The following is an 18769-nucleotide window of genomic DNA, read 5'->3' as shown; positions in this document are numbered from 1 at the left end:
CTGTAATGGTACATAGAGGTGATTAACATTTCCCAGATCTGTACATATTAATGTCTAACACGTACATAAGATTATAATGTTACTCGGCTCCAAGGGGACAGAACTTGTCTAATGATCTTTTATCTAAACTCACATTTTAATGTAAAAATATTGACCTGCACACAAATATTTCAGCCAAGCTTAAAAGTTCATCTGACATTTCATAAATTGAACTTACTCCATCATTGACGGTTCCTTGGTCTCCAGTATGTGGTCGGTCAACACCCAGGGTAATGACATTTCTATAGGGAACTACAACAACAGTCAAAGGTCAAAATTATTCATACTGGCATTTTCATTGAATCTAAAAATATTTCAAATCACAAAGCAAAGGCATAGTATCAATATGACCTAATCAGAACTCTTTTGTCTAGATATCAACTGAAAGTCAGATATCCTGCCTCACTGCTAACAGTAATAATTATTGTGCACTTTACTTGTTTTTTATAATAGCCATTGGTTATTTTTTAAGTAAGCCATGTGTTTACCTGTATCCGCTTGCCCATTGTCATCTCTAGAAAGAATTCTCTATACCAGAGCTGGGACAAGTCACAGCATCGCTGGAGGGACTCTGTAAATTGGAAATGGTCAGCTTAATACAGTCCAATATTATTACTATGGTGAGTAACTTTCTCGAGAATGCCAGGTGATCAGAATAAGGAAAAAAGACGGATTACAACATGCTCCCTGAATCTTGGGTCAGATGAATTAATCAACATATAATTCAAACAATTCCTGTGAATTAGGATTGTTTTTATAACCTTGGCTCCAGTATGTCTCATAGTCAGATGAAGCATTAATGAGACTGATAGTCACTGTTTATATTTACAAAACAACAATCTTAAACAACATATTTACAAATTTTGTCACAAAAATTAACACAAAAAAAGATCACAACTCTTATGTTTTTCACTATGAATTAATGACCTTTTTAATTTTTTCCCTTTACTTTGTAACTGATGAGATTAATATGTGTATATCTTGACTGACCATTGAAGTTGAGGAGGTAATTCCAGAAGAATGAAGTTTTGTGGAAGTTGTCAATAGTCAACAGATGCTGATAATCTATGTCCTTCCTCAGGGTCTTCTTTCCTCCACTCTTCTCTGCGAGCAATGACTCTAACATGGTCCTCACCATATACAGCTGTAGTGACATAGATGATTATGATGTCATAATGGTTTCACACATGGTCACAGAGGCCATACAGGGCTAAACAGGCCATATTATACACACTAGAGGTCACACAAGGTCACAGAGGTCATACAGGGCTGAACAGGCCATAAAATACACACTAGAGGTCACACAAGGTCACAGAGGTCATACAGGGCTGAACAGGCCATAAAATACACACTAGAGGTCACAGAGGTCATACAGGGCTAAACAGACCATAAAATACACACTAGACTTCACACAAGATCAAAGATGCCATACAGGGCCAAATAGGTAATATAATATATGCTGGAGGACATACAAAGTCACAGATACCATACAGGGCCAAATAGGTAATATAATATATGCTGTAAGTCCTACAAGCTGGTCACAGAGGTCATACAGGGTAAAATGGAACTACAAAATCAAACGGACAATAATACACTTTCACAGTAAATGTATTAATTGACTGTCTTGAAGCTTGTTGACATATTCTATAGTGAGATACTACAGACTTTGACAGTAATTTTTATGTTGTGTTCAATTAAGCATTGAACTGTTACCAAATGGTAGTATACAGTCGATATGAATACAATTTGGGTGACAGATAAATAGGATAGGGCGACATGAAATATTTATCTGTCACCCAAATTGTATTCATATCGACTGTATACTACCATTTGGTAACAGTTCAATGCTTATATTTACATTCATAAAGATTTTTTATTTACTGTAGGTTATGACGCGTTTAAATTTGCCGTTTACCCTATCACTGACGTCATCAAGTTCAAATACCGGAACAGCCGAAATTTCCAGAAGGAATCAAGTTTAAATACCGGAACAGCCGAAATTTCCAGAAGGAATAATATAGTCCCTGATGACGTTATTAATACCAAGCACATAAGATCGTTTTTGTACAAATTTGGCTTTTTTTTTTATTTCATATACGTTTGTAGGTATCGTCAAATTGTTCACAATTGCATAATTTCTGATTGTTTAAAATCGAAACCGTTTTTTCTGTGCAATGATATACAGTTAACATTTAGAAGTGATGCGGCGTTGAACAGGCATTGCCCAGGGCAGACTCGATTCCTCGGAAACACTTATAAATGTTTCTATCGACTTGATTTACGTTATTTTAAGAAGAATATCAGCTCTTAAATTCTAAATGAAAGTCGTCTTGACAGTAGGGGAAAACGATTCCAAGGATATTTCGTTCGAAACAGATTCCAGTCTAACCGGTCAACTCAGTGTCGCTAACTTAGACAATTTTCAACTTCACAGGGGCTCGATTTTGTAAGGTAGGCCTTTGACAATGACATCAGTGAATAACCACAAAACTAAAATCCAGTAGGCTTATGCCTACACAACAGGAAACCATGTCGATACTCCCGATATTTATACAAGATTTTTTTTTATAAATACTTTTCTTTTATTGTTGTCGTGTCTTGCATTTCTGAAAATTCGGAACGAGCCCCTGTGAGTGTGACGACATTGAGAATTTGATAATACATGTATTTCGTATAGATCTAGAATAACGCTTATAATAATTTCATGTTGACTACATTTTTCTAATTATAATATAATACTCTCATAACTTGTGACGTTGCTTTATTTTTCGTTGTGGCTTCTGTAAATAAATGCTAGCATTCCAAAGTAACTGGCGGCCATTGTTTTGACCTTCAACACCTGGAGCTGTAATCCTACACTGACCGAATCACTGTAAGTTGTAGTATACAGTCTCATGAATACAATTCGGATTACTAACGACATATAGACAAATGTAACACAGAATGTAAATATAATTATGTAATACATATAAAAACTTCTCATTTTGTGCTATGTGTGTGTTTTTTTCGGTAAGATGTATACCTTACTGATACAGATAGAGCTGAATGTCAGTGTTGATATTTGAAGGATGGGAACAGTATTGTATCAATACTTCATATGTGGTTAGTGATGCGGAGTTCCCAGCATTCACACTAAATCCACCTAAAATATCTCCATAACTTAACACAAATGTTTGATGGAGTGAAGACGAAACATTCTTACTTGTGTTGTCGAGGGACCAACATTCCTCCTTGGAACCTTGATCATAAACCCTTCATCTGGATCTTTCTTGCCCTTGAGTGAGGGGTCATCCTGTGGCTCTGTTCCTCTGAACCAGTCCACGCATGTATCCCGCACAGCCATTATTATCCTGTCAACACAACCATGAATTTCATGCAAGGTTTGTAAATTAACTTAGTAGGGTACCCGGAAATTTTTTTATAGGATACAAACAAATTCTGTAGGGAAAAACATTTAAACTTCATAATTTTTTTATGTTGTTAGTATGTTAAACAAAATCCAACTTTGAGTCATGAAATATATATTGATGAAGTGAAGTCTATACCATGTACTCACACTTTGATGACATCACTACGTTTTTTGATTGACTTGCGAAGAGGGTCTCTCAGGATAAGTTGTACAAAATCCTGAAATCATAGTTATATATTAAACGATTCATTCATTTCATACTTGGGAGTTAATTTCTCAAAATGCATGGTAATGAACTTAAGTTTCTCAATGCTATATGTTCAAGAAAGTTAAATTTCAGAATCAAGGTATGGTTTTATCTAATAGTAAAGTTCAGTTCTAGATTTTTTAGTTTTAATTGTATGGATTCATGTTTGATTAACTAAAGAATATTACCACAATCTACTTTCTTATACATACGGTTTCTTAACCACATAGATTTTACTTTGCTATTCTGTCATGGATAATGATATAAATATAGAAGAAATTATACCTATATTAAGACTATGATACATTTACTTATCAATAACTACAAAAATTACACATCATTATATATCTCCCATGTCCGACTTTGTCAGTATAGTAAGTTTTAAGCAAATTCCATAATTCACTAAAATTTCAGTTTGTCCAAACCCCCCTTGATAGTATTGAAGCACCTTCTATACAATAGAGACACATGTAAATATTGATGCATTGCAAACCAAATATCAAATTTTGCAAAATCAATAATTTTCATCTCAATATGTCATTTTTACCCCCAAAATCAATCTTACTAAAAGTGAGAAGAAAATACATCAGATTTATTATAGAATTCATTCCAATTTGGCTTTAAAGTAATCTTAAAATCAATTGGAGAAGCAATGAATTTGATATCTATTGATCAAAATCGAAGGTTTAAACCCAATAATACAGCAGGTGTGCTGAGATATCCACACTACAATTCAACTTCTTTCCAGGTTTGGTTAAAATAACATCGTTACTGGTTGAGAAACGGAGCCAAACACAAAACTTCATAAAAGTCCAGATTTCTAACATCTCTAATTTCCATAGTCACTGGACCATCTGGAAGATATTCAATAAATGAAGGCTGTGTTGAGAGTATTAGGATCTAACCATATACCATATAAACTTGGACTTAAACTTTTTGAGACGGATCTAAACACAAAACTTTAAAAGTAAAATGTTGACAGGAGGCTGTATTCTTTATATATTCAATCAGCTCAAATGACTGATGCTTGTATCATACCTGAAGCTCAGCATATATGTGTCGTCGGATGGCATCCATAAACACAGTTTCCATACGGGCCATCAGGAGTTGTAGACCCTTGATCATGGCGATTACTTCTATGATGGCAAACTTTTCATCGCTGTTGTAGTTATACCTGATCGACTGCAGACAGAATAAAAATAGTTCTGGTATCAAAATTACCTCAGAAAGAACACATGTAGTGTCCAGTCAGAGCAATAATAAAATCAAAGATCACTTTTCACCTAATCACAGAGAAGAATTGAAGTCAGTTGCTCAAGTCGGACGATCAGTTAGTTTGATCAAAACTCTACAGAAGGGTGCTGAAAATGTTTTTCTTGGACTGAACTGTTCTAGCAATATGGTAAAGGAAAGATAGAACAACATACCCGTTCATACTCCTCTGAGGTCTGGGGGCAGTCAGGGTTTTGGTGGCTGTCTGTAGGATGCAACAACTTCCAGGAGTACTAAAACAGAACAATCATCACATCTCTGTAAAACCTCACAAGTCATTGTTTTAGCTTGTGAATATACAATAAACAGCAATTCATTGTTTTATCTTGTGAATATACAATAAACAGCACCATTAACATGCTTTAAATGAGGAACTTCCCAATATTCTGTGTTTTCTCTGATTTTTGTCCTGTTAGCAGCCACGATCATTTGAGATGAGGATTTTTGTAGAAGGTGGCTACCTTAGCAATAAGTGAAGTGTCTTAACAATAGTGAAGACAGAACCTGAAAAGCTGTGATCTAAGCTTCATGAGAAATGAAAGTTGCCCAGGGTAGGGATCTAATAATATTCGCCAGTTTGTATTCCCCTCTTTTAATTCAGTAATAGCAATAGCATCATTTAGTGTAAAATCTCATGAATCTGTCCAGAAATGAATTTGTAAGAATGACAATGACCTTGACCCTAAAAACCCAAAATATGACCTTAAAGTACATAATATTATATTCTCATACCTTTTAAGGATGTACAAAATAAAGTCACTGGATTGAACACATGTACAGGTATATATGGCATACAAGGGCCTCATGTTTAATATCATGGTTTCATGACACATTATTTAAGAAGAATTATGAAATGAGTGAGCTATAATTAGCTCTTGGTATTAAGTCTATATATCCCTGGAAATTTTATCTTGAATATATCAGGGTGTTGTTCCTCAGGTCCTGTAGTCATTCTGAGGTTCATTCATTGTGTAGGACAGTGTTGTTAGTACATACCAGTTCCATGACCTGCTGTGTCCAGGCTGACATCAGGTGAAGGCCACGTAGGGCAAGGTCACTCAGTTCCTTATTCTCTGAATCAGGTCGTGGTGACTCACGTGTTGTTGTGATGGCCTGTTAACATAACATAGTACACAAATCTATAAACTTATATTGTTCATGGAAATATTATTAGTTCTCACATGAAATAACAAGGGCCCAATGGGCCCAAATCGCTCACCTGCAATGCAGTGATCTTTTCATATATGGATCCTGCAGTTATTTGAAAGCATGCTACAGGACCAATATAATGTCTCTCTGCACTTTGGCTTTTCACTAAAAGTCATTTAAAGATTTAAGCATACTTGATCGACGTGACCTTGAATGAAGGTCAAGGTCATTCATTTGAACAAACTTGGTAGCCCTTCACCCCAGCATGCTACAGACCCAATATCAACTCCCTGGGACTCTTGGTTATTGAGAAGAAGTTGTTTGAAGATTTTAGCCTTTTTGACCCCTGTGACCTTGAATGAAGGTCAAGGTCATTCATTTGAACAAACTTGGTAGCCCTTTACCCCAGCATGCTACAGACCCAATATCAACTCTCTGGGACTCTTGGTTATTGAGAAGAAGTCGTTTAAAGATTTTAGCCTTTTTGACTCCTGTGACCTTGAATGAAAGTCAAGGTCATTCATTTGAACAAACTTGGTAGCCCTTCACCCCAGCATGCTACAGGCCAAATATTAGGTCTCTGGGACTCTTGGTTATTGAGAAGAAGTCGTTTAAAGATTTTAGCCTTTTTGACTCCTGTGACCTTGAATGAAAGTCAAGGTCATTCATTTGAACAAACTTGGTAGCTCTTTACCCCAGCATGCTACAGGCCAAATATTAGGTCTCTGGGACTGTTGGTTATCGAGAAGAAGTCGTTTAAAGATTTTAGCCTTTTTGGCCCCTGTGACCTTGAATGAAGGTCAAGGCCATTCATTTGAACAAACTAGGTAGCCCTTCATCCCAGCATGCTACAGACCCAATATCAACTCCCTGGGACTGTTGGTTATTGAGAAGAAGTCGTTTGAAGATTTTAGCCTTTTTGACCCCTGTGACCTTGAATGAAGGTCAAGGTCATTCATTTGAACAAACTTGGTAGCCCTTCACCCCAGCATGCTACAGGCCAAATATTAGGTCTCTGGGACTCTTGGTTATTGAGAAGAAGTCGTTTAAAGATTTTAGCCTTTTTGACTCCTGTGACCTTGAATGAAAGTCAAGGTCATTCATTTGAACAAACTTGGTAGCCCTTCACCCCAGCATGCTACAGACCCAATATCAAGTCCCTGGGACTCTTGGTTATTGAGAAGAAGTCGTTTAAAGATTTTAGCCTTTTTGACTCCTGTGACCTTGAATGAAGGTCAAGGTCATTCATTTGAACAAACTTGGTAGCCCTTCACCCCAGCATGCTACAGACCCAATATCAAGTCCCTGGGTCTTTTGGCTATTTAGAAGAAGTCGTCTTAATTTTTTTTTAGCCTTTTTCACTCCTGTGACCTTGAATGAAAGTCAAGGTCATTCATTTGAACAAACTTGGTAGCCCTTTACCCCAGCATGCTACAGACCCAATATCAACTCCCTGGGACTGTTGGTTGTTGAGAAGAAGTCGTTTGAAGATTTTAGCCTTTTTGACTCCTGTGACCTTGAATGAAGGTCAAGGTCATTCATTTGAACAAACTTGGTAGCCCTTCACCCCAGCATGCTACAGGCCCAATATTAGGTCTCTAGGCCTTTTGGTTATTGAGAAGAAGTTGCTTGAATGGAAAGTTGACGCCGGACGGACGGCCGGACGGACGACGGACGGACGACGGACGCCGCGCCACGGCATAAGCTCACTTGCCCTTCGTGCAGGTGAGCTAAAAATGTTTTCATTCTATTTATTCATGCTAAATGCATCTATTGATTCCATAAGCTCAAACAAATTCTTTCCCTCTAAACCTGTCAAAAAAAAGAAATCTATTCACCTCATTACTGTGTTTGGAGAGCTGACTTATATAAGCCATATGGTCTTCTCGGATTGCCTCCAGATTAGCTAAAATGTTGGACTGTGGACTGATGTGGCTGGACTCACAGAAGGTCCAGCGTGATGCATCATAGTTACAGCTACCTTTAATGTATGTATACGGGTTTATCTGCATATCTCCGTACAGAGGAACAACTTCCAGTTGCTGAAAATGGAATAATAAAAGCTATTTTACATGTATCTGGTTAAAAATAAAATTTCAGACATGAAAACATTGATCGATACCAGTGGTGTCGGCTCCTAAACCTCTGTGATTTCCAAAATCAATTGATTTTTGACATACTTCAAATAAATTCAACGACCAAACTTTATTATAACTTTCTACTTATTATCTTCTACTTTGTTATATTTTTCTCATAGAACACATGAAGGCAATTTTCAATTTAATAAATCTAGATACACATTTTCGGATGTAAATACTTATCTTGAGGATCAAAGAACAAACAACAACTCCCTTGTAAATGATACCATTTACTCTTACTACTAGATAAGATTTTAGTACAGTAAGGATACAGACCTTTAGAATCTTGTCTACTTTGGAGATATTGATCCTCTTCTTTTGGTCCATCTTGTAGATACTACCGTCTGGCCTATCCAGCAGGTATATACCAAAGGCCATCACCTGTAAAATAACATCAGTTTTATATACTTGTATATTGGTTTTTATTTTATCTTTTTTTCATAATGACATAATTATGACCCATTCCAAATTAATTGCTGACCTTTTCTGACCAGGACCTATTTATATCTGGTACTCAGTCAGACATGTCTTATTCCTGTCCTCTAGGCATGATTACACCATTACAGCATGTACTTCTTCCATTCCAGAGCCAGGTTATTTACCTATTTATCTTCTATATTTAAACATAGGTTTGGATTTAGTCACTCAAAATTTATACTATCACAAGGTGATCTAATAAGGGTCAACCATATACTGTTGTCATTACGCCAAGTGATTAAAAGTTGATTTTGTACAGATAGTATGGTATATGTAAGGGTCCACTGGCTTGTTTGTTATCGTGCTTGGTGTGATATATTTTGTGTATTTTGTGGTGATGTAGATTTATTAAACAGAATTCTATTCCTCTGGATGTATATACATTGACCCCTCGTTTTAATTAAGAATCCTTGGAGAAAACAGCTGTACACACTGTTATCTATTACTAAGTTTATATCAAAAAGTACTGTTCACCTGTATCATTTATAAAATGCTTTGTCATAATTAATGTATACTTTCTTTTATATTTTTACATGTCCTAATTATGTAAACCCTCTTTTATACATATGTCCTAACTCTGTGTACCTTCCTTTATACACATGTCCTAATTATGTCTAATTTCCTTTATACACATGTCCTAATTATGTCTAATTTCCTTTATACACATGTCCTAATTATGTCTAATTTCCTTTATACACATCCTAATTATGTATACCTTCCTTTATACACATGTCCTAATTATGTATACCTTCCTTTATACACATGTCCTAATTATGTCTAACTTCCTTTATACACATCCTAATTATGTATACCTTCCTTTATACACATGTCCTAATTATGTATACCTTCCTTTATACACATGTCCTAATTATGTATACCTTCCTTTATACACATGTCCTAATTATGTATACCTTCCTTTATACATATGTCCTAATTATGTATACCTTCCTTTATGCATATGTCCTAATTATGTATGCCTTCCTTTATACACATGTCCTAATTATGTATGTCTTCCTTTATACACATGTCCTAATTATGTCTAATTTCCTTTATACACATGTCCTAATTATGTCTAATTTCCTTTATACACATGTCCTAATTATGTCTAATTTCCTTTATACACATGTCCTAATTATCTATACCTTCCTTTATACACATGTCCTAATTATGTATACCTTCCTTTATACATATGTCCTAATTATGTATACCTTCCTTTATACATATGTCCTAACTCTGTGTACCTTCCTTTATACACATGTCCTAATTATGTCTAATTTCCTTTATACACATGTCCTAATTATGTCTAATTTCCTTTATACACATGTCCTAATTATGTCTAATTTCCTTTATACACATGTCCTAATTATCTATACCTTCCTTTATACACATGTCCTAATTATGTCTAACTTCCTTTATACATATGTCAAAATTATGTATACCTTCCTTTATACATATGTCCTAATTATGTATACCTTCCTTTATACATATGTCCTAATTATGTATACCTTCCTTTATACACATGTCCTAATTATGTATACCTTCCTTTATACATATGTCCTAATTATGTATACCTTCCTTTATACATATGTCCTAATTATGTATACCTTCCTTTATACATGTGTCCTAGTTCTGTATATCTTAAATCCTGCCTACCTTGACAAGCATGTACTTTTCACTGGGCTCCAGGAAGAGGCGGTTCTCATACATGTTTATACAGATGTTGACTATGTCAGCCAGGAGGTCTTCACAATTGCCAGCTTCTGCAAGGGCCTCCTTCAGCATTTCACGAATTTTGTTCTGAGTGGCCAAGAACATGGACAAATTTTGTGACTCTTGCAGGGCCTGAGGGTCGGCCATTACTTTCAGGAACATGGCTGACCTGTACAAAGGAAAATTATTTTCATTCATAGAAGGTCATATATCCTAAACTCCTGCGTCATACTATGTATTCTTCTACAACTGTCACTATCTCAATTGAATTAACAAATGGACAAGAAATAAGTTAGTGACTGACCTTAACTCTATGTTATAAATAAATCGATGAAAAAAAATAGGTTCAAGGTGAATTATACCCTCTTATGAAGCGTTTTCACTGTTGGTATATCTGTTTTATGTATATCTTCTATACGCCTTATACAATCCCTCTTAAGAGATACCTACCTTCTATAAGCGGAGTAATCATTCCTAATACCAGCCTTCATGTTCTTGAGCTCGTCCAACTCAGCAAACATATTGATAAATTTTCCCAATGTTACCAAGTAAGCCTCTGATACAAAGTCATTTCTCCTCTGGTTGTGTGAAAGGCGCTTCACCTCGCTACCAAACCTTTGGATAGCTCGTCTCTGTAAAGAAATGGTCCACCAGTTAAATTCTATTAACGAGAGTTAATGGCTTACAACTGTCAACACAGACCTAGAGACTGAAATACTAATACATTATAATGTAGCACCTATATGTTAGAAATACACACTATTATATTACAAGCAAAGGACATGTCTGAGGCAGATACCTGCTGAGAAGTGAAGGGCTCAATTAAGTATGTTGAACATTTATATAATACAGAAACTGTTAAGTAAGAACACCAACCAATATTGTTTGATCTAATAATTATGGTCAACTTACTGTGAAGTACATGAGGTCCATCAACTTGGAAACCTGGGGGTCAAGTACCTCTACAGTCTTCTGGTAAATCTCTGTCCTGTTGGCCTGTTCATTGCTCTTCACCTGTAAATACCAACAGAGTATTTCTAATCATTACCTACATATAGTCATGAAAATATGAGTGATAGAATTGTACAACTAATCACCAATATAATATCTCCAGTCCTGCAACTAATTAGGTTAATGTACGGTCCCTTGAGCTACTGTTGATTAAATTCTGTTTGTCCTAGTTAATTTTCAACCATAACAAATTCCAATAAATTACTGGAAACACATCAACAGAAAAGTGCATTTGAAGAATACACATATTTACAATCAATAGATTTAAGCTACATTAGTCTTACTAGTTTTCGAATTTAGTGTTTTAAAACACGTTTGATTTAATCAATTTCATGTCTTGTGTTTCAAAAGTATTATTGATATATTGAATAGTTACCATAATGGGAAAAATATATTTAATTAATCACCATCATCCATTTTCTTGTGAAAATCTCGCTACAAATTGTCATACTCTCACATTGTCACACACAACTGTTAAATCTTTATAATTTTTATCTTAGGCCTTCACTAGGTTACAATACATATTCATATTCATGCATGTTTCTACATATCGTGGGCATCTACTAAGGACTTACTAGTCTACAGGACCATCACATATACACAGGTTTATACACCGTTTTAAAAGATTACCAATCAAATTATACAGTTATCATGTTCAATTTCTGTCCAATTTACACAATTTCTTTTTCACCAGTCATTACCCAGGACTAGAGTAATCGTAACTTTCTATCAAAACGCATGATATGATTTTCTTACAAAAGAGTGAGACAGAAAAATTCCAGCTTTAAACACATTGGATCGATGTTCTTCAAAAAAACTACACAATGTATAGTGCAAAAATGTATGAAACTTAATATAATCTCAAAAATCACGCGAAAAATGTGAATTAAGCATGTTAAAATTGACAGGTTATTATTATTGACATAATAAATAGTTTAATGAAATCCTGTCTGCATTACCGCAGGTGCACACCTGTCAAGTGTCAGACAAGAAGTCAACAAGACAAAGCTCCCTCTCTGTCATATGCCGATCAGATCTCTGTCTAAATATATATTATATTTTTGCAGAAAAAAACGTAAAAGAGGATAAGTCTGGAAAGTGACTACCTTTTGTAGCTTTCTCCTGTGTTCATGTATACAATAATAGTCATGTAAGTATAAGAGAAATCATATTATCCAGATCACCTTGGTATCTTTCATTCAGAAATGAGCAAAAACTGTACTATATATATATGTATTTGTATGTTGAAGATTTCAGTAGATAATTGTTTCAGAACAATCAGAAGTCAATTGAAAATGTCTCAATCATTTCACAGCAAGGACTGATCATAATTGTATAAAGGAGATTTAGTCTAAATTACAAACATGGTCACCTCTTATTTTATGCATTTCTAGCTAGCAAGTTCAGATCAGCTCTTTGGCTTCTGGGATATCATTGATGCACATTTAGCATTGATTTTCATTTGGCTGAAAACTATCATAAATATCTTGTCAATTACGATAAAGTCAGCAAAAAGAAATTACCATACTGTAAGAAATTCTTTTTGTTCATTCATTAAACCCGAGAGTCTTATTCCTGAAAACTTTGCATCATTTTTACACATGAATATCATAGATCGTATGACTTAAATGTGCTCTTTTAGAAATGATAATTAAACATTTTTTGTGAGATTTCTGATGAATCTTCTTTTAAAACAGTGTAAAACGCACCCTGCATGGATATAAAGGGATTTGACTTGAACATAAACTTAGTAATATCATGGTATATCTCATACAGCAGCATGGACGTCACCATCACAGAGTTTCCCAGCGTTTCAGTCAATACATATAACTATGAAACCCATTGACAAAAACTGATGGGATTCAAACTTCATAGAAATTTCCATTACAATTGTATCAACACCAACTTCATTATTTTGTACAAAAATCTCTTGATATACATGTATATTGTAAGCAACACCTGGCAAATATAACAACACCTTTTATGTATGTATATTCAAATGCTGTTTACACTAAATAGAATTGATGGAGATTAATTAAATCTGAATGTATACAGTAATACATTATACTTTACATATATTTAACTGCACTATAAACAACACCCAGTATTCCTGTTTTTCATCAATAACATTTAGTCACTAAGTTAATAATATCAGTATAACTTAATTTTATGCCAGCCCATTATTATTTAAAATCCACATGTACAAGCACATAACAGCATACCAGCTAACAAACTGATTGATGTAAATGACATGTAAGATGATAAAGGGAGCATAGCTTCATAGCTTTGTTCATGTGCTTTTAGCTTGAGATGTTAGGAATGGAATGTGTGTTATCTTAAATGTCTTTGATGAACAGCAATTCTCAATTTCAAAGAAGCCATGGCCAGCAGGCCTAGAAAAGCCAGCAACAACTATGTGTTAATGACATAACTGACTTTCTTATTATAACTGTAGGCGTTCAGCTTTGACATGAAGTTAAAGTCTGTGCAAAAAAGTGAAAAATGCAAAATTTAATGAAATACTTTCATAGCAATGTATAATGAAATGTTAAATTACAGTACAAACTTCGGAGCCATTTATTGAAAATGAAACTAAATGAAATCTTAACATCATAAATTGGGTTATTTCTGTGAGGTTATTTGTTTCATAGCTCAACATTCATAATTAAAATGGTGTTAAAGCAACATAAAATGAAAAATGTTGATATGATTGTAAAATACTGCATCAAGCTGAACTTTATGCAAAATTTCAAAGTAACTCTTTGCCAAAAAAAAAAAAAATTATATAAAGGGACAAATACAAGACAATGACAACTGAACTACCTTAATAACACTTAACCATGTTATCATGAAGGGAAATAAACATGCTGATTTAGGATAAAAACAGAATACTTAAATAACTTCAAACTGTCTGTCTGGTTTTCATATACAAATATATAATGTCACACAACATTAGTGTCTTATAAAAGATATTGTATTTGTTACGACATGAAAAGGAGGTGCAAATACATCAAAGCAAACACTTAAACTATGACTATTACCATTTGGAAAACATTGTATCACAGAAGTACATGTATTGTTTCATATTTCCAATTTAATATTACTACATTTAAATTCTATATATCAAACAGGGATATTTTTACAGAATCAACTCCATATTATACCATTGACATTAAACAGGACCTTAAACCTACTAGTAGTCAATGCTTCAGGAAATACTTACTATAAAACATTTCAACGCTTTACATTTGTGTCATAGTTTAAATGTATTTTGCACAAAAAATAACCCAATTTACAATAAGGGATTCATAACCTAAAGTTGATAATAAAGACTTGATACCCACTGGTGTATATTCACCCAGAAGAAAATTGTACTGAAAATCAAAATCAAAATACTGTAAATCCTTTCAAATCACCAAAACACCACTGATGATTCATTTCTGTCCACTTACACAGTATACCTCTCCTTTGACAGACATCAAGATATCAAAAAAAGGCAATGAATAATACAGAGTGTCTCACTATTTTGTGTATATCTTAAACCACAAGTCAACTTCTTTCATGTAAATATATTTTGAATGTAAAACTACATGTAGACACATAAACATAATTACAAACACACAAAAAAACAAATACTGCACAGAAAATATATAATGTTAAAGTGATCTGTAAACTTCAGACATTAGATAATTACTTCTAGATGTTCTAATAGTAATACCTACCAATGTAAGCCTTAATCTGACATATGTTGTAAGTATTCTCTTTACTGGGTATTTGTAGTCATCAAATTCCCATATTTTTTATTGAGTACAGCATAATTAATTATGCATAAGTTTATATAATGATACTAAACCAAAACCATAAATACTGAAAATTTAATCAATATCCAAAAGAAAACAACTGACATAGCACACATTATAGTCATAATGTGGTAGCTAGTCTACCAGTATACGTAATCAAAAGATATGTTACTTCTTTACAAATCAATGGATCAATGATATTAATATAATGTAGGGAAGAAGGATATATATCGAAAATCCAAAATTGAAAATATTACAGCCTAATATACATATCAATGTCATTTAATAATATTTCATTGTCGTTGTAAAATTACACATTTATATAAATAATGCATATTGTTTTGATTTTGATGAAATGAATCTTTCACAAGATCTGAAGCAGGAGGATACACAGCAGCCATTAGCAGGTAAAAATACCACAAATATTTCCTAACTACTATCATGGAAAAAATAGAGGATTTCAAATGAGGACAGTGTTATAAAATTTACTTTGAAGTTAACTGTCTACTTTGTATTGGATACCTTTAACTTCAAACACCTGTTGAAGCTACAAACCTGTGGTAGAGCACGAGAGCAACACCTCCATGTATACAACATCACTGCATGTTCCTGTCCCTCTTCCAGCAGTTTGTTCTACAAAAACAAGCATGAATGTACAGGAACTAATATAATGCCATTAATTACACAGGAATTATTTATATTATACTATGTATTGAGATTGATATGGATATAGAGGCTACAAGCCTGCATCCATTATTTATGCTAATAAGTACTTCTGGGGGAAACAATAAAAGATCAAAAGTCAGCCAAGACAGGCAACCTTAACTTTGCCAATTTGAAGTTGTCTCAATATAATACATATCAAACTGTGACAAAATATTCATGTCATATAAATCAAACTTGCATGCGAAGTCCTTCCAACACCACAATGTCATAATGCGTTAATAAATGCTTGGGATTATCAATTCTGAAGACTAGTTGTTATTAATCAAGCAGACTGTGGTGTATTACCAGTTCTGCATGGACTGTAGCCTCCTCAATGTACCGAGCGACCCCTGTGACATAGGCATTCCTGTCCTCGAAGTTGGTGTCAAAGTTGGCCTGATAATGGATGGATAGGGACATGCCCTCGATACAGGGTTGTTGGTCCGGCAGGGGAAGCTCGTCCAACACATCCACATTTTGTAGAGCATCAGTCAATGTTATTTTCTCCCCTGCAGCCATGCTGAATATTATCAACGGTACCTAAACATCAAACAAACAGCAAGATTTAATCTGCACAAACACTGAAGCTAAGTCCACATAAATAATGAGCTAAATTGACCCGGTTGATTACCATAATAATGGAACCGATCAGAAAACTTCTTGTACTGGTATATCATTGTACTGATATACCACTGTACTGGTATACCATTGTACTGGTATATCATTATACTGATATACCATTGTACTGGTATATGATTGTACTGCATACTAGTATACCACTGTCAATATATATACCTGCTCCTAGCTATGTCGCCTTGACCTAACAATTGAAACAGAATAGTGGTATTCCACTATAATAGCGCTTTATATAGCTATGTAAACAGTATAGCAAATCGCATTAATTCTGTCAGAAAAGGTATACATGCTAAAAAGCAAGATTTATGGTTGGTAGCTGTAGGTGCATTATTCGAGATGTTGGTTGCTACATCAATTACGACATTAAAATATCACCTGTGCATTTTTCTGTAGAATCAACTTTTTTCTATCTTTACACTGACCGAATGGATGTAACTCTATAATTGATCAGAATGATGGTTACTAAGTTAGCATCTCTGGAGGCAAAAAAATGTTGCGTTACTCACTTCCTGTTGCAGCGGCTGAGCTCAGTTTTGATTAGGAAAACTACAGGAAAGCATGTACAGATTGTTGTGGCGTCAGATGAGTTAAACATATAAGAAGTAAGCAAATGAAACAGAAATAGCAATTTCCTGTTGGAAAAGAGGCGATTTTACACAAAAATGCACAGGTGACATTTTAATTTTAACACCGTTATCGTAGCAACAAATGACATAAGGACATCGATCATCACCTAATTACCATAACTGCTGCTTTTTGTCAAGTGTTCTGTACCGTTTCTGACGAATTAATTAGATTTGCTGGTTTTTGTTACAGTATCGTTTTAGTGTTTACATATATATATAGCTGGCAGCAAATTCAGGACTCCTCCCGAATCGGACGTGATTCGTGCTATTTTAGCAGTAGAATGACTACTTCAATATAAAATATCCGATTCTTGTGATACAGAAGAAAACGTTTGTTATCATTTTAAACTCAACAACAAAAGTCTATGCTTCTTACTTCTTAGCATCAAACCTTACGAACTGAGTCATCAAAACATTTGTAGGCAGATATCGTTCCTGCTAAGCTACACTAACACACTGTTGTTGCCGACTTTTTACAGATACCTGCATATAATTCTATGAATAATCTTTTACCAGCAAATTCAAACAAACCTGCCAAATAAAGATAGGAAACCAACAAAATTTGTTGATTTGTATCAGCCCTGCCCCATTTTCAACTTAGCTTCCGCTTTGCTGCAACCCGAATCACCGCCAGAGGTCGCTGATGGAGGCGTCTAAAGTAAATTAAAACGAACCGTATAGCTGTATTAGAATTCCGGATTGGTTGGTCAAGTGTCGAAAATATTATCTATATATGTAATCAGCCAAAACTCTTAGCCTTTCCTGACGATAATTTCAATTCATACCACTTTATGCTAATAAGAAGACAATTTATTTTGATCATTACCTTTGTGATAAAATTGACAGAGTGTTACATAACTTGAAATTAGACATGAAATCATCATTTAGCCTTTGGAAAATATTTACCATTTTCAGTTAAGGGTACCCCCTTAACTCAACTTGGTGTTATGTTAGGTCCACTACGTCTATAAGTTCTATAATAACTTATCATTTATGTGGTTATGGTTTATTTTCATGTCCCTACAAATTGTCAAAAAATAAAAGATTTTTTTTTACAAGTTGGGGCCAAATGTTGACTCGATCCACCTTTGTGGGCATTTATTTGCATTTAAAATTCAACATTATTCTCCTATATATATATATTAGCCTTTACTATGCTTTTAATGTGTTTAATGGCAATTTGCCGTCATATCTCCTTAAAATCTTCACCAAAAACAACTCCACCAAGTACCTACCAGGTCAAACCATTTCAATTTAACTTTATTTTGAAAAATATCAAAGGCCCAGAATCTTCAACTTTTTTTCTACTTCAACGTAAAAGTATTAAATGCAAATTTCTGTTTAAACAAAAAGTTAAACTACACCTTATGTCCAAGGCAAAAGAAGATTTTTAAAACCCATTTGTCTTCTATTGATCATTTTATGCGTTTTCGCCAGTAACGCAGCGACCGGCTTGAGTCGAACGGACCTCGAGGGTAATACGATCCCCAACATGGATACTAATATCCTATCATATCGCTTTGATTCTTTTCACCTTTATCTCTTTATAA

At 34.4% G+C, this 18769-nt stretch overlaps 1 protein-coding gene across 2 annotated transcripts in view; it reads right to left on the bottom strand.

The window, feature by feature from the left end:
* Window positions 1-17851, bottom strand: part of LOC117328955 (cytoplasmic FMR1-interacting protein 2-like) — a 33834-nt gene extending 15983 nt beyond the window's left edge. The window contains exons 1-16 of one of the 2 annotated variants that reach the window (XM_033886589.1): window positions 17751-17851; window positions 16264-16497; window positions 15808-15885; window positions 11354-11455; window positions 10892-11073; window positions 10385-10610; window positions 8531-8635; window positions 7955-8158; window positions 5964-6080; window positions 5123-5200; window positions 4734-4877; window positions 3596-3666; window positions 3242-3389; window positions 1030-1183; window positions 528-610; window positions 218-291 (exon numbers count right to left, since the gene is read on the bottom strand). In XM_033886589.1, the coding sequence (XP_033742480.1) occupies window positions 218-291; window positions 528-610; window positions 1030-1183; window positions 3242-3389; window positions 3596-3666; window positions 4734-4877; window positions 5123-5200; window positions 5964-6080; window positions 7955-8158; window positions 8531-8635; window positions 10385-10610; window positions 10892-11073; window positions 11354-11455; window positions 15808-15885; window positions 16264-16476 (1979 nt within the window). In that variant the 5' untranslated portion in view covers window positions 16477-16497; window positions 17751-17851. Of the gene's footprint in view, window positions 1-217; window positions 292-527; window positions 611-1029; window positions 1184-3241; window positions 3390-3595; window positions 3667-4733; window positions 4878-5122; window positions 5201-5963; window positions 6081-7954; window positions 8159-8530; window positions 8636-10384; window positions 10611-10891; window positions 11074-11353; window positions 11456-15807; window positions 15886-16263; window positions 16498-17750 lie in introns of those variants that run through there. The other variant, XM_033886588.1, reaches the window with a different exon arrangement.
* Between the last annotated feature and the right edge of the window lie 918 nt (window positions 17852-18769).

Source organism: Pecten maximus, chromosome 6 (assembly GCF_902652985.1).
Source record: "Pecten maximus chromosome 6, xPecMax1.1, whole genome shotgun sequence".
Taxonomy (NCBI): domain Eukaryota; kingdom Metazoa; phylum Mollusca; class Bivalvia; order Pectinida; family Pectinidae; genus Pecten; species Pecten maximus.
Note: the sequence above shows the minus strand (reverse complement) of the source record. Positions and strands in the feature narration are given on the sequence as shown.